The sequence below is a fragment of the Mastomys coucha genome, unplaced genomic scaffold (genome assembly GCF_008632895.1).
Source record: "Mastomys coucha isolate ucsf_1 unplaced genomic scaffold, UCSF_Mcou_1 pScaffold16, whole genome shotgun sequence".
Lineage (NCBI taxonomy): Eukaryota > Metazoa > Chordata > Mammalia > Rodentia > Muridae > Mastomys > Mastomys coucha.
In genome coordinates, this window is record NW_022196898.1 from 28522232 (window position 1) to 28539258 (window position 17027).

At 44.2% G+C, this 17027-nt stretch overlaps 1 protein-coding gene across 1 annotated transcript in view; it reads left to right on the forward strand.

Moving 5' to 3' along the window:
• The window catches only part of CUNH4orf45 (chromosome unknown C4orf45 homolog), a 125952-nt gene that overhangs the window by 96157 nt on the left and 12768 nt on the right, over positions 1-17027 (forward strand). Inside the window, exon 4 of the mRNA XM_031374133.1 lies at positions 15513-15699. Coding sequence (XP_031229993.1) covers positions 15513-15699 — 187 coding nt within the window. The remainder of the gene's footprint in view (positions 1-15512; positions 15700-17027) is intronic.

Here is a 17027-nt window from a genome sequence, read left to right on the forward strand (position 1 = left end):
AACGCCGTGCTGCCCACAGTGGACTGGGGCCCTACTCTATCAATTAGCAATCAAGACAGTCTTCCACGGGCACACCCGTAGGTCAGTCTGATCAGAGCAGTCCCTCATTTGGAACTCCTTTTTCAGGTGGCTCTAGGCTGAGTTGACAGTTAAAGCTCACTAGGGACAGGTGCTGAGGTTTTCAACATCGCCCATGCAAATTTGTAAAGCAACAAGCACGCCATGGCCGCGGATACGTTAGATATTCTTATATTCACCAACATCAGGTGACTTACAACTTCCTGTGACTCTAGCTCCAGAGAATCCCACACCTTTTTCTGGCCTCCATTGATACTGCATACATGTGATACACTACAGACAAGTAGGTCTGTATGCACATGTCTTAGTCAGGGTTTCTATTCCTGCACAAACATCATGACCAAGAAGCAAGTTGGGGAGGAAAGGGTTTATTCAGCTTACACTTCCACATTGCTGTTTATCACCAAAGGAAGTCAGGACTGGAACTCAAGCAGGTCAGGAAGCAGGAGCTGACGCAGAGGCCATGGAGGGATGTTCTTTACTGGCTTGCATCCCCTGGCTTGCTCAGCCTGCTCTCTTATAGAACCTAAGACTTCCAGCCCAGGGATGGCACCACCCACAAGGGGCCCTACCCCCTTGATCACTAATTGAGAAAATGCCCCACAGCTGGATCTCATGGAGGCACTTCCTTAACTGAAACTCCCTTCTCTGTGATAACTCCAGCCTGTGTCAAGTTGACACTCAAAACCAGCCAGTACAGCACACATACACAAAAATTAAAAAAAAAAAAATTAAAAGCAACAAGAGAAAATAACAAATAAAATAAAATTAGCCAGAATTCATTATTAAATGTACGAAACAAAGGCAAAGTTCAGGCAATGAAAACCCTACTTCTAGCTTAAATGTCTGGACAGTGTACCAACTCAGACTGAGTCTAGAAGCATGTCCTTTCCCGGAGGAAGGGCCGAGATGATGAGGTCAGGTGTGCCTGAAGCATCCTGGGTACATCCAAGTGATGTGAAGCTCTGTGCTTGTCATATTGAGTTGCGTTTGAAAATATGTGATGAGATCAGAGAAAGAGAAAGCATGTTTGTTTGTAGGAAATTAAGACTTTATTTACTAAAAAAGGAGAAATAATTAAAAGAAAACCAGAAACAAAAATCTGGGAGACAAAAATTAACATAAGCTATGCACTGAACAGTATTCACTGAAGAAAGAAGAGAAGTTGAAAATGGTCTAAGCAAGAACAGAACAGAGGCACAGAGGGGATGGGGGCAGGGGACCAGGAGGTAAGTGGAATAAACGCACACATACAAATTCTAGATGAGAGGGAAGAACAGGAAAATAGCAACTACAGGCACCCACCCAAAAGACTGCGACTGTTTAGGATGTGAGCTGCATCTTCTGAGATGAAGGCTGTGGAGCTGCGCTCGCAGGAAGGGATGCGTTTGCAGATTCAAGGACAGAGGTGAAAGTGGCCCTGGATAGAAGTACCCTCATTCTCAAACCGCGCCAGCATGGTGGTCCGCGTGTGCGGTGGGGACTGGCACCTAGGTCTGATGGCCTGGGTGTTCGCCATGAAGCCTTGTGCATGCATGTGTTTGGGGACATGTAATTCTTTTTTAAAGCTTGGTGGTAAAACAGATACCACAGAAAAGTCTGTCTTAGTTAGGGTTTTATTGCTGTGAAGAGACACCATGACCATGGCAACTTTTATAAGGACGACATTTTATTGGGGCTGGCCTACAGGTCCTGAGGTTTGATCCATTATTGTCCAAATAATGGAGAAGCACGGTGGCATGCAGGCAGCCATGCTGCTGGAGAGGGAGCTGAGAGTTCTACAAGCAGCAGAGACAGTTAACCTGGCTTGAGCTTCGGAAACCTCAAAGCCCGCACCCCCCCCCTTCCCAAGAAAAACTTCATTCAACAATGACACACCTACTTCAACAAGGCCACAAGTCTTAATCCTTTCAAATAATGCCACTCCCTATGAGCCTGTGGGGGCCATTGTCATTCAAACTAGCACATATCCAGTCTTAATTATTTTTGTTTGTTTGTTTGTTTGTTTTTTGTTTTTCAAGACAAGGTTTCTCTGTTCAGCCCTGGCTGTCCTGCAACTCACTCTGTAGACCAGGCTGGCCTCGAACTCAGAAATCTGCCTGTCTCTGCCTCCCAAGTGCTGGGATTAAAGGTGTGCGCCATCACTGCCCCGCTTAGCAATTCTTAAAGAGTACTATGTAATAGAAAGTGAAGTCTTACCAAGGTCACGTCCTATCAAGGACCGCTGAGAGTATGGACAATCTGAAGGGAAGAGGGGGGCTTGAGGATCCAAGGAAAGTCTGAGATAGCTACTAAAGAGAATGTGACGGCCAGAGGCTCACTGTTGTCTTCTCCACAAGACCTTCTGAAGGCTGAAGGCTAGAAACCCTGTGTTCACATGAAGGAGCTTTTCCACTTGTTCTAAGATAACCTGTCTTAACAGAGAATCCAAGAAAAACTGAACTGGAAGCTACTGGGTATAATCTATTAGTAAACATAATATTGCAGCTACACCTCACAGCAAACAGTCAAATGATCTCCAGCTAGCCGAAACACTGAACAGCTTTCAAAGTGAGATAATAAAATATACATGCAAGTGTGGACGGTAGTATTAGGGTAAGGGTTTGTATGGCATGGAACACCTTGTCTTTAAACGTCGGCTCTTGTGCACACAGGATCCTGAACAGCAACTTGTGCTCATCCATTGTAAACCAGATTCAATTTTGTCCAACATCATTTCTGCTTTTTTATTCCAAGGGAATAAGATGACTTTTGCCTTCGAAGAACTTATCACCTTGCAGGGGACTGGGTAGGGGTAGGGGGGGCAGACACAGGTGAAATGACACTCCAGTTGCTGGTGTAGGTAGCATGCATCCATAGGAACATTGAATCAATCAGTCTTTGTGGACAGGTAGCAGCATACTTGGTGCTGGTTCAGATACCTAAAAACCTAAGAGTCCATTATCAGTTACAATAGGACTTAAAGACCTAGTGGAAGCAAAGCCCACAGTTGAAAGTTTAACTTTGGCCAGGAATCTAGAGAAGGCTACCCAAGCTGAAGGATAGGTAGGGGGTCAGCCTTTAGAATGGCTGGATTTTAAGTCCGAAGTGTTGCTATTTACAGATGTAATTTGTATGTTCAGACAAATTCCTCTTTGAGCCCAATTATCCTGTATTCAACAATGAAAAACAGTTCATTTCTAGTCTTGGAGGCAGTGTGTGGAGCTGGCAGGGTTGATGCAGAATGTCTGGCTTGTTCTCTGTCTAGCAGCCTAAAGGCTAACTTATTAAAATTCAAGGGCGGATGGCATGGTGGGTGGCTGAACAAATGTCTTCTTCATGGAGCAGAGCTGAGGCCTTCAAGACGTTTCTCCCAGAAGCTAAGTTGCTCTTTGCAGCTGTTCAGTAAGACAGCACCGAGGTGGTACCTCCTCCTCAGATCCACCTCAACACATATGGTCATGACAACATCAAGAACAAAAACAGGAAGTCATCATGGCTTGGGGCCATGGTTATATCATTCCTTATTCCAAAATAAGTCATTTTAAATATAAAATTGTTTAAACCTGAGTGTATTTCCAGTTTATGGTTTAAACCAAAGGCAAGAATTATTCCAAGGGCTTGCATTTTCAGTGCTGGGGATGAACCCAAGTCCTCAAATGTTCTAGGTGAGTGCTCCCCATTCCTTGAAGGCATTCAAAGCACTGCAGGGGCATCAGACATAGGGACTGGACTTACGAATGCTTTTATAACGTCTAGTGGGTTATATTATTGGACCAAAAAGTACATCACAAAGCTTGGTGGAAGTATTTTAATATTTTTACTCTGATCCTGTATTATGGATCTGATATATTATGGGTTGGAGCAAATGAAAAACAAAGTGAGATTCTCATTCAATCATTCCTGTTTTGAATGAGTACCAGGATTCTTGGAGGAAGGAGACATTACAAATGTAAAAGAGATGAAAATCTCTGAATTTTATTAAAATATTGCTCATCATGTTCACACTCACACATGCACACACAACACAATATTACTACTACATGGATTGTAATGTGTGTTTATATTCCTCCATATTCTCTTCACTGCAAAGAGCTAAACATAAGGCCCAATTACGTAGCTTTGAGTTCCCTTATGTCTTAGTTAGGGTTTTACTGCTGTGAACAGACACCGTGACCAAGGCAACTCTTTTTTTGTTTGTTTGTTTTTCGAGACAGGGTTTCTCTGTATAGCCTTGGCTGTCCTGGAACTCACTGTAGACCAGGCTGGCCTTGAACTCAGAAATCCACCTGCCTCTGCCTCCCAAGTGCTGGGATTAAAGGCGTGGTTGGGGCTGGCTTGCAAATTCAGAGATTCGGTCCAGTATCCAGGCAGGCATGGTGGCAGCAGAGCTGAGAGTTCTACATCTTCATCTGAAGGCTGCTATGAGGAGACTGACCTCCAAGCAGCTAGGTGAGGGTCTTAAAGCCCACACCCATAGTGACACACCTACTCACACAGGGACATACCTTCTAATAGTGCCACTCCCTGGATCAAGCATATACAAACCATCACACCTTAGTACTTAGATTCTTTTAGTTTGTTTTAGGGACTAGATCACATTACGTAGCTCAGGCTGGTCTTGAACTTACTCTATACCCTCAATTGGCCTCTGTCTCCTGAGTGCTGAAAAACTAAGCAGACATCCTAAACTGGGCTTAGTGTTCAGACTGTCCAAATACCTTCACATCAAAAGGAATCAGGATGTCTTGGAGAAATGACTAACTATGGCTCTGGAGAAGGAGATGGAATAGATGAGCATGAAGCAACTCAACAGGCCATGCAGCAAGAGCAGACAGCAAGAAAGTCCTCAAAACCCACTGTAGGGCTGGAGAGATGGCTCAGCAGGTAAAAATGGTTGCAGAGTAAACTTGATTATCCAAGTTTCACCAGCAAACTCACGTAAAAATGGAAGGAGAGACCAGATTTCACAAAGCTGCCCCTGATCTCTGAAAATGTACGCCCACATCTTTATATCCACCCACCTCAAAATAGCAAAAACAAACAAACAAACAGACAAGACAAACAAAAAAAACCTCTCAAGTCTCAAGGGACTGGAGGAGTCAAGTCATACTTGAAGAGATTTTTGGGCTGGAGAGATGGCTCAGCAGTTAAGAGCACTGGCTGCTCTTCCAGAGGTCCTGAGTTCAATTCCCAGCAACCATATGGTGGCTCACAACCATCTGTAATGGGATCTGATGCCCCCTTCTGGTGTGTCTGAAGATAGCAACAACGTATTCATAGACACAAAATAAATAATTCTTAAGAAGGAGGAGGAGGAAGAGGCAGAGGAGGAGGAAGAGGAGAAGGAGGAGGAGGAGGAGGAGATTTTATGGGTCAGAGATAGTGCATTTGCTTAGTAACTAGGAGGCCTTAGGTTCCATCCCCAACACCAAAACAAATGAATCAGTACAGAGGCCCTTTTGGAGCATTCCAATGAACTAACTTTGAAAACAGAAAATAGGAGGAAATAATGCTATGTGAGTTCCATTTTTGCAATACAAAGCACACCACCATATAACCACACAGAAAGTGAGATGACTTTTAAAAAGGAAATCCAAGCTGGGCGGTGGTGACACACGTCTTTAATCCCAGCACTTGGGGGGCAGAGGCAGGCAGATTTCTGAGTTCAAGGCCAGCCTGGTCTACAAAGTGAGCTCCAGGACAGCCAGGGCTACACAAAGAAACCCTGTCTCAAAAAAAAAAAAAAAAAAAAAAGGAAATCCAAGTTCTCCAGCTAATGAATAACAAAGGAGCAACAGAAATGAAGGCACTGCCCCCATGTAAGGCCTAAACAGTTACTGCATCTATGCACTGGTGCTCAGAGACTGCCAGGAGCATAGTAAGCAGAATGAGTAGACCACATGTGCCTCTTAGGTTATGTGCCTTGTGATGGAAAAAGCTAGTCCCTCCCTAGATACCATTAAATGGCTCTGAGGATGGAACCCAGGCTCTCATGCAAGCTAAGCATGTGCTCAATCTCTGAACTCCTCCCCATTCTCCTTTCCAGTCTTATACAGTAAAGACCTAACTTTGTACTTCAGCATGTGACTGCCTGTGGAGGTAGACATTCAAATGATGTCACTGAGGAGTCCTAACTCCACCCAATATTGGGATTTTAAAGTTATTGCTCCTGAACCTAAAGTGTTCTAGTTGGTCACTCTGTCTCCACCCTCCCCTCCTAGCACTGGAGTTTCAGACATCTACCACTATGTGCAGCTTTTGTGTGTGTGCTGGGCATCTGAACTCAGGTCCTCATGCTTGCACAGAAAGCACTTTCCCCTTGAAGCCATATACCCAACCTTTAGTGAGATTTTAGGAAGAAATTAGGGTTAGCATGTTGCTCAGTTGTTAAGCCCTTGCCTAGCATGCATGAAGCTATGGGCTCGGTTTTTAGCACCACAAAACAAAAATAAGGAAACATGAGTATGCTCTTTATGAGAAGAGGAGGTTGTTGGGACATAGGTACAGAAGGGCCCATGAGACCCACATGGAAAGGCATATCTATCTACCTTGCTGCTGTTTAAGTCACCAGCTTGTAGTGTTTTGTCATGGCAGCCCCAGCATGTGTGAAGTAGCCTTGCCACAGACTCAGCATGACTCGGAGTCAGGCTCCAACTCTCACTGATGACGACCTTGGAAAACGTTAAAGAGCATCAGTGAAGAGGAACAGAAGATGCATTATGGAAGTTTTATGGGACAAACAACCCAGTTCTGTTAACAAATGAGAAGTTAAGAAGCAATAAAAAGCTTCAACGAGTCACCAAAGAGGTGTGAAGCTAATTTGGATTTTCCAACACTTAAAAAAGTTGGGCTGGTGAGATGGCTCAGCAGTTAAAGAGCACTGACTGTTCTTCTGAAGGTCCTGAGTTCAAATCCCAGCAACCACATGGTGGCTCACAACCATCTGTAATGAGATCTGATGCCCTCTTTTGGGGTGTCTGAAGACAGCTACAGTGTACTTACATATAATAAATAAATAATTTAAGAAAAAAAAAAAAACGAGACAACTCAACTTTTGGATTGTGATTACTTATTTAGTCAAAGTGTTAATTGTTTAGGGGAAATACTGGCCAAGCAGTTATGATAAGAAAAAGAAGTCATGTGTTTTATACCAGAGAGATAGGGTGTCCTGGGGATGAGGTTTAGTAATGAGAGAGATGAAATAAGATTGGCTGTCAACTAGTGTTTGCTGAGTTGGGTAATGAGTGGTAGAATACCATCATTTGTCCACTGTGTGATGAGTTTTGGGGTGCCATCATTTGTCCACTGTGTGATGAGTTTTGGGGTGCCATCATTTGTCCACTGTGTGTGCTTCAGCTTTGCAAATGAGTAAAAGAAAACTGCAGCACCTTTTATTGTAGTTACTAAAGGAATACATCTCCTGTCTAGCGAGAGGAGCATGCTCTGAACTGACACCAAGCAGCTACAGCAACATGCCTTTCCTTTCTTCCCCCTCCACTCACAAAGAAGCAAGGGATGTCCAGGAAACACCAGCCTTCATAAAGGAAGCCTGGGCTGCTGAAGCTGGCAGAAGCCACTGGACGGCTTATGTGCCAACGTCAGGAGTGACACTGCACTCCTAAAAGGGGGCCTCAGATGATCCATTTGGTATTTGGACACTTGCTTCTGAGGCTATCTGCATGGGAGTACTTGATGCAATGGTCACCTCATATAAGTCACTTTAAAACACGGGACGAGAAGCATCCAGCCCCTCTGCGTATGCCTACATCGCAAGCAGGTTCTTGGCACCGGGAGTGTTTGCAGTATGTTGTTGTTCTGTGCGAGCGAGCGGGTTGGAGTAGACTGCAGAGCCTGCGTAGGGGAGCCCAGCTGGAGTCCAGAAGGGCAACCAGCACTGTGCTGGTGACATCATTAGTCACATTCTGGAGCTCAGGGAAGGAAGCCAAGCTGGGAAATTAATGAAGACGTGTTCGCTCGCACAAGGCAGAGATGATTCTTGTTTCAATTCTTTGACTCAGTCTAGAGGTAAAATGTTTTTTTAAAAAGCCTTTAGAACAAAGTGGTCATGTTTCCTGGGAAATAAAAGCAATAAATCAAACTCAAGTGCCCACAACACTAGGTTCGAAGCATACATGCATGTAATAATGTACAAGACTGAACAATCTCTGAGTGGGTGCTTTGTTCCAAGAGGGAAAAGGAAGGCTGTGCATCCACTGTCCCTTTCTGTCTCTTAAAAGTAGCATTTTGAGTGTTATTTGAATGTGTGCAATAGTCAGACTGGCAACTCAGGGACCCTCTCATACTTTCTCAAATGCCTTCGTTGGAGAAACAGTTTGACTTTTATCTTCTCAACTGGATAGATTTTATGCTATACAGAATCACACTGTTTATACTTAAATAATCTCTACCCTACCCACCCTTTCAATATAATTTCTGCCATATATCAGCCATTTCATAAAGTTGGTTTTCGAATGATTTTTGAACAGTACGAAAACTGTAGCCATTTTCTTTACGTGGGATGGAGAAACTGCTAAGTAAGAACAAGGATTCAAGCAGGTGTTAAAAATGATCTTCCAGGCTAAGAAGATGGCTCAGTAAATACACTTGCTGAGCAAACACAAGGGCTGAGCTGAGGGCAGACCCTCAGCCCTCCCGCACAAGCCAGGTGTGGTAGAGTCCATCTTTACCATAGCACAGGGTAGGGAAGTGGGTAGAGGTGATTAGAGTGGGGGGGTCAGACATGAGGGGATTCCCCAGGGCTCACTAGCCAGCTAGTCTCCAGGTTCAGTCAGAGATCCTGTTTTAAATAGTAAGGTGGAAAGCAACTGAGGAAAACACTCCATACTGATCTCTGGCTGCCCTCTTCATTACCACATGCACACAAACTACACACATACTAACATGTACATACATGTAACACACACATAGATCTTCCATGCTCCAACATGAGTGATTATCCTTGAAAGTTTAGCATTCCACGGAATTCCTTAGTGTCCCTTTCACTTGTTTCTAGGTACAGCAGTTAAAAAAAAAAAAAAAGCTTATTCCTACCCCTGTGTGTGTCTTCGAGACCTGACATGGACATCTGGTAAGTCCCTGAACACATACTGGATGTATGCTTATACTGTAAAATCTGGCCAAGGCATCTATTATTTAAAGACAAGAACAACAGAACATTGCTGACACTGTTAGAAAAATAAGAGCACAACCAAACCAAACCTGAAAGAACAGTTCGCTGAAAAAGCAGTTCATCACCCAAGGGTCACAGTATAGATGCCTGCCACCCTTTACACAAGCTACAGCTATACAACCGAATAGCTTCTGGGCCTTTGGGATCACCTATTGTCTTATTTGGCCAGGATTTGGGGTTCAATATTACTTTTTGGCTTTATTTTAAGTAGGTTGTTAAGATCAAAGATAAGACCGTTGGTTTTTCCAGTATCCTGAAGCCCAAACATAAAGCGAATATGGCATGTGCCTTCTAGAGAATTCTATAAGCCACTGAGGATTTTACCTAATGAGCACAGTATCTTGGCACGTGGAATGGACAGAGCTAGAAATATGGCTCAGCAGTTGAGCATTTACTGTATCCATGCGGACCTGGATCCAATTCCCAGCACCCATGTGGATTCTCTCACAATGATCTTTAACTCCAGTTCCAGGGCCTCTTCTGGCTCCTTGGGTAAATGGCACACATGTGATATATACACATAACATTTAAGCAAAACATGCATACAGATTTAAAAAAAAATGCTTCTTGGGGCTAAAGAGATGGCTCAGTGGCTAAGAGCATGTACTATTCTTGTAGAGAACCTAAGTTTAATTCCAATCACCATGTGAGGAAGCCACAACTGCCAGTACCTCTAGTTCCAACGCCCTCTTCTGGCTTCCAAGAGCAACATACTCACATGCACATATATGTGTGTGTGTGTGTGAGAGAGAGAGAGAGAGAGAGAAAGAGAGAGACAGACAGACAGACAGACAGACAGAGACAGACAGAGACACAGAGAAAGCTAAAATAAAAAGAAAAATTTTTCTTTAAAAAAAGGATAGCCGGGCAGTGGTGGCACACGCCTTTAATCCCAGCACTTGGGAGGCAGAGGCAGGTGGATTTCTGAGTTCGAGGCCAGCCTGGTCTACAGAGTGAGTTCCAGGACAGCCAGGGCTATACAGAGAAACCCTGTCTCAAAAAAACCAAAAGAAAAAAAAAAGGATAGGTTCCTCTTAGCCACCCCTTCCCCCCCACTGGGCAATAGTTACCCTAGGATGACCCCTTAGCATTTAAACATTTTCCTATCAGTAACTGTTGAATATATATATTCTTTTAATTTGTCTAGTTTAACAACAACAACAAAAACCCCTAAATCACCTTTTCATTTTTTTAGTGATGTCTATGATAGGCTGTTGGTCTAGGATCAAATAGGATCTTTCCCCCCTCCAGGGGGGAAAGATGAAATGTTTAAAGGGCAATGCACAGCATAACCATAAATAATTCCAGGGTGGCATGTCAAGACGGAGAGTCAACCAAAAGAAACGAAGCTGGACTCAACTCTTACAATATGTGTGGTGCCCAATCTGGGACATCCTGACACACTGTCCCACCCTCTGAAACCTCTGCCCTTGAGTGTGGCTGAGTGGTAATGCCTGGCTGCATTCAAGGCTAGGCTGGCCTCTGGTGTTGGGGTGGAGAGCATCCACACTAAGGGTAGGGATAATCTTCTCAAGCAGCCAACATCTCTGAAATATTCCTCCATCTGTTGCTGTTCATCATCAGCCCCTCCCTGCCCCATGCAGAGGTCTAGGTTGAAAAAGGAAAATATGAAGAAACTCATCTTAAGGCTCTCTCTTAGGCAACCTGATGGGAGGTGTGGGCTGCCACCAAAGATGGAAATAAAGGTCTCCTGTGAGTGTTCCAAGGAGAGGAGAGAGAGAAAGACGTGTCCCTTAGACGACACAGGACCTGCCAAGTGCTTCTGCATGTGGAGCTCAAAACTTCCCCTTGGCCGATGGGACTTTGTTCACTTCCAGAAATAGAAAGCGCAAATATTGATGGCGCCTTGAGGAAGCAGCCACTGAAAGAGCAGATCTTTAGGGAAGAACTTAAGAGAGAACAGGTCATTAGAGTCCTCAGCAAAGCTCAAAATACACAGATACACAATTACATCACTTGGTGGTGGGGAAGGAAAACGCAACACCCCAGAGGAAGCTTCTCTATTTGAAACACAGCGAGTAACTCACTGGGCTACAGATGAGGTGGGAGGCGGACTCACTGGAACTCCACACAGTCCCTTTTAAAATTTAACCTCGGAATCCAAAAAACAGCCGTGTAACCACTTACTAGAAGTAATTTTAGTTCACCAGACAGAGCTCACAAGATGTGGGTCAGTGCAGGAGACAGAAGAGAAAGGGTGGCTTCAGGCACCATGTGTGCTGGGCACTTGGTGCTCCTGAATAACTAGCCGTTTTAATCAGCTTATGACAACATTCAAGCCAGTGACCAAGAAAGAGGTCACTGAATTGTTTGGTCATGAACCAAAGCAGCCACGGAGTCCACGTGGTCCCAGCTCCTCACAGAAGGCTGGACACCTGGAACAAGTGCAGCCCCTCCTCAGCACCTGGAGTGTTTTCTGTGACACAGTGTCCACACGAAAGCCAAGCCTGTCCTGACACTTTTAGACACTTACGTAAGCAAACACCAGCCAGTCTTTCCTGAGTGCTGAAGCCTGTTTTCTCTCCTCAGCCCATTTCTTGATGTTCAGGCTGCTAGGAAAAATTTGGTCATCTCCGAACCTGCAGTTGTAGCAGGACTATTAAACACTGTTGTGCAATAAAAAAAAAATTTAAAGAGTAAAAGAAGCAGTCAATCTAAGATCATTTCCACTGTCCGCCTATCCCTTCACTGTGTGCAGAATCACCGGCTCTCTAATTGGAGATAGAAAAAAAAAATACACTTTTTTTTATTAGATATTTTCTTTATTAATATTTCAAATGTTTTCGCCTTTCCTGGTTTCCCCTCTGAAAAAAAAACCTATTTCCCACCCCCAAATACACTTTTTTAAAAATTTTTATTGGTGAGATGGTTCAGCAGGTAAGAGCATTGAGTGCTCTTCTGAAGGTCCTGAGTTCAAAACCCAGCAACCACATGTGGCTCACAACCACCCATAATGAGATTTGACACACTCTTCTGGTGTGTCAGAAGGCAGCTACACTGTACTTATTTATAATAATAAAATTTTTTAAAAATTATTGATGCAAGCAAAATATGTAAATTTTGTTCTATGTTTGTTCTAAACAAGTAAATGTGTTCTATGTCAGAACCCACTAAAGATACTGAAGACATAGAAACATAGATGGGTGGGGCTGGGGCATAGTTGTGGAGAACTTGTATAACAGGGATGAATCTCTTGTTCAATCCCCATAACACACACAGACACAGACACACAGAGACACAGACACACACACACCCAGACCCACACACACATACACACATAGAGACACAGACACACAGAAACACACAGATATGCACAGACACACAGACACACACAGACACACACAGACACAGACACACAGAGACACAGACACACAGAGACACAGACACAGACACACACAGACACACACACACACACACACACACACACACACACACACACACACACACACTGGGAAGATCACTCAGCAGTTAAGAGCACTTGATGCTTCTTACAGAGAGGACCTGGGTTTCGTTCTCCATACCCACAGGATGGCTCACAACCATCTCTGACTCCAGGTTTAGAAGATCTGGCGCCCTCTTCTGGCATCTTCAGGCACTGCACATATATACAGGTAAAACACTCATACACAAAATTTTTAATCTAAAATAAATCTTTAAAAAAATGGAAAATTAGGTAAAATTCAAGGTAGTGCTAATGGTAACAGGGCATAAAGAATTTAAAAAATTCAAAAGAATGTAATGAGGCTGGAGAGATGGCACCAGAGGTAAGGCATTCGCTGCCAACTCCGATGGCCTGCGGTTGATCTCTGGGACCCAAATGGCAGAAGAAGGGAACTGACTTTTGCAAGTCGTTCTTTGGCCTACACACATACACCATGGCACACACGCACACAAAGAGCATAAATGTATTGTAAAAAAGAAATATGAATATGACAGCCTGAGAAGTTAGACGGCTAGAGAGAAGAGATATGGAAACACAAACTGCAAGGACTCCCTGCCAAGATGAGGCCCAGCACCAGAGAGCTGCGGGGTATCAGGCTAGAACATGTGGAGAGCCATCAGTCCAGCTCACAGGAAGGTGATGCTAAGAGACACCAGAGTGCTTCTGTGGGAACTCAGGGCCAAGTGCAGCCTGAGGAGGACGGGGAGAGAAGAGACAGCTAATTACCTTTACAATTGATTCAACTTGGTGACACCTCAGAAACGGTGGAGTAAAAACCTTCAAAAATATTCTTGCGCAAAACCAGACAAACAAAAATAACTCTGGGAAGAACCAAAAAACAAAACAAAACAAAACAAAAACCAAACCAAACCACCACCACCAACAAAACCAACCACCCAACCAATGAAACAAAATCAATTCATAAAAATTACCTTTTAAACAAACAAACAAACAAACAAAAAATGAACAACCGTAGCCATTCTCGGTGGATTTAAGAAAAATGGCGGTGCCTATGATCCCCAGGGTGTGTGAGGATGAGCTGCCTGCCCCCTTCTCTTCATAACTCCAGTGCAGGCTTGAGAACCACCTACCTTAAAAGACAATATCCATGAGAAATAGTTGTCTACCAATTCCTGGAGGTAGGACATAGGTTTGAAGACCTTCAGGAAGCCACACACAGAGAAGTGTTATAGTTAACCTGTTTTTGAAAACCCAGGAAAAGCTCCTTTCCCAGAATTTGTAATTATTTCAGCTTATTTTGTGTATAAACAGCTCTGTCTCATGGGCGTTTGTTAGAAATAAATCAGTAGCGGTTATCCAATATCACAGTTATCACTACGGTAATGAGTTGAAGCAAACGGCAGATGCCTAAAAGTCTTAAAGGGACAAAACAGAGAATGAGAATGTGCAAGAGGATGTGAGAAGTGTTGATACAGCGTCAGGAATTTAGAAGACAGGATGCGAAGGACGGCCACTATATATGCCTAGAAGGCCTGAGATCATCCTGGCTCTTGGGCTGATTCTGAAGTACTGTATAACCTGCCTTCCAGGAAATGGACATAGACGTCAATATGTAAAAAAAGACCAGTATCCGCAGTGATTCAAAACATTTCAGAAAGTCTCTGGCCATCATTGGCTGACCATGGAACTAACCAAGCAGGAACTTCCAGGGACACATAAGGCACTTTTAATACAATTGGAATCATCACTGGACAACATTATTGACACTGCCAAAACAGTAGGGTGAGTATTCAGGAAGCTCAATAGAGCCTAGATAAATAGATTCACAGCTGTGTACAGCAGGTCAAACCTCAATAACAAAGACAAAGATAGACTATGGAAAACAGCTAAGGAAGGTGACATAAAACTGACTTCTCAGCAGAAACCATGGAAAGGTATGGGACACCTCCTTCTGTATTGTTCATGGGGTTGGGGGAATCCCAGAAGGACCCCGAACTGCACAGGCCAGAGGCTCTTGGTTGTCCACCAGAAACCAATGAGAAGATATTACTTCTGAAGATTGTATGAAGTTTGGTTGCAGGGACACAGAGAAATCAAGCTGGAACTGAGCCAGTGCTTCCTCCACTCTGGCTAGGTTTCTAGTACGGAAGGTGCTAAGTAGGGTGTTGGGGGTTGGGGGCAGGAGGAGCCATCAGTAACCATATCCAGCTGTGGGACTTACACGCTACACGACCAGCCTGCCAGGCGAGATGTGCCTCTGGTGTAAAAGTATGACTGCTATGGGATAATGAACAGTCTGCTGATTGGACTGGAGCCTGTTCCACAGGAGGAATCAAGGCTGATACTGTAAACCTTGGCCAGTGCCAGTGCTTGGGAGGTTTTCTTCCTAAAGCAGCTAAAGCTAGGCTTCGGATTATAGAGCTGCACTTTTCCTAGTTTCCAGGAAACCTTAAAAGCAGCAGTTATGCGCCCAACAGTCTCACTGGGTCTCGGCTTCCTCTGCTTCACAGCCTCTTCCACACATGGCTCTGGCTGGGCTCCACAGGCAATGGGGAGATGGGAGCCTTTATGGCTTCTATCAGGTGTCCATGGGGCGGGAATGTCCAGCAGCTGAGCATCTGGAGATGCCGAGTGCGGGAAATACCTAGAAGCTCCTCAGTGAGGGTAAGAAGGCCAGGTCTTCAGATGCCCTTGGCTCTGTGGCCAGAAATTTCCTCAGTGAGAAACGAAACCAGTCTCACCCACTGAAGACTGGCAGCTGTTTCCAGACTTTTTCTATTTGCTTTCAATTTTGCTATTTTTCCATTTTCTTTCATTTTCTCTTTGTCCCTATGACAGGCAACCGAAGCCTTTTGTCCTGAACAAGCAACAAGGATACAGTCGCGGTTTTCTTGCCTGGAATATGAGTGATTATGAAGACATCCAGCAGAGAAACTCCAAACGGGCTATTCTCGTTAAACAGAGTAAGTTACTAAGGAGCAACATGCCCACCAGGTTGCCCAAGCTGCCAAGCAAGGAAGAGAAGGTAAGCTGCCATTTTCCTGAATTATCCCTAGAAGAGCCCTGCGGAGGACTAGCGAGTGTAATTTGATTCCAATAGTGTCATTGTTCCCTTTACCTTATCAACCAGATTGTGATCCAAATTAGATTTCTGCTGCAAGTGTTCACTGTATCTGGGAGTGGGGTATGAGTCTCATTTTATAGCATAAGAAAACAGGACGGTGTGTGGTCCTGCCCCTACAAATGTTTATCCATCACATGGTTTGGCCTGCAGAGAATGGTCAGGGCCTAATTTCCACAAGCTGAGAAAACAGTCTGTATGATGGTGGCAAAGCTGTAACTCCCCTGCAAACCCTGCACACACTCAGAACATGAGGAATACCAGCTCACTCTCCTGACTCCCGCCTTAGTACCTACAGGATCCTAGCAAGCTCTGTCATTTCCTTACATGGGCTTTTAAGAATAAATAAGATGGGGACATCAGGTACTTTCCTGAAAATTTTGGAGAGGGAACATGAGAGTCAAGTAAAGGGCATGAAATCATACACTCCACAGTCCTCTTCTGAAGCCTGTGTAAAAACAGTCTCCTCTCTGGACGTTCTGCATAGTCCCCACAGCACAACGTGCTTAGCCCACATCCAGCCTTTAATACAGAGTCTGACAGAAAGTTCCTGTGACAGAAAGGACACTGGAATAGCTCACACCCATTCCGACTCCTGTTCTGTACACTGAGAGTCATCTTGCATCCCTGAGGAGAGTCTTCAGAACTTCCTCGCCCAGAACTTACCATGCTCCCAAGATGGCAATCTCACCCAGAACTTAGCATGCTTCGCCATCTTGCTCAGCAGCCATTACTATCACCCCTTTGAAGCATTCTGTGAGGGAGCTGAATTTGTCCTCCTGGGAAGGTCCTTGCCCCAGAGACACTTTGTGTTGAAAATGGGAGTACTTCAGATGCTAGCCAGTACCTGTGGGCTGACTTTGAGGAAGGCAATGATTTTGAGGTAATGATTAACATTGATTGACAAGAGCTGGGCTAGTTATATTATTGAATGCATTTTGAGTATAATCACACATTAGTTCCAAACACCTCCTTCCATCCACTAAATCTAAACGAAGTCTTTATGCTTTGCATTAAAGTTTTTACTAAGGTTTTTCCCCCACTTCTAAATGGTTTAAAATTTACAGAGGAAATTTTGCAAGAACAGCCTTATGTCCTCTTCTTCCAGACAAATCAATTAAGTTTCCTTGCTTTGATGTATTTTCTTCCTCATTCTGAGTATATGTATATGTGTATCTCTGTCTCTCTGTCTCTCTGTCTCTGTCTCTCTCTCTCTCTCACACACACACACA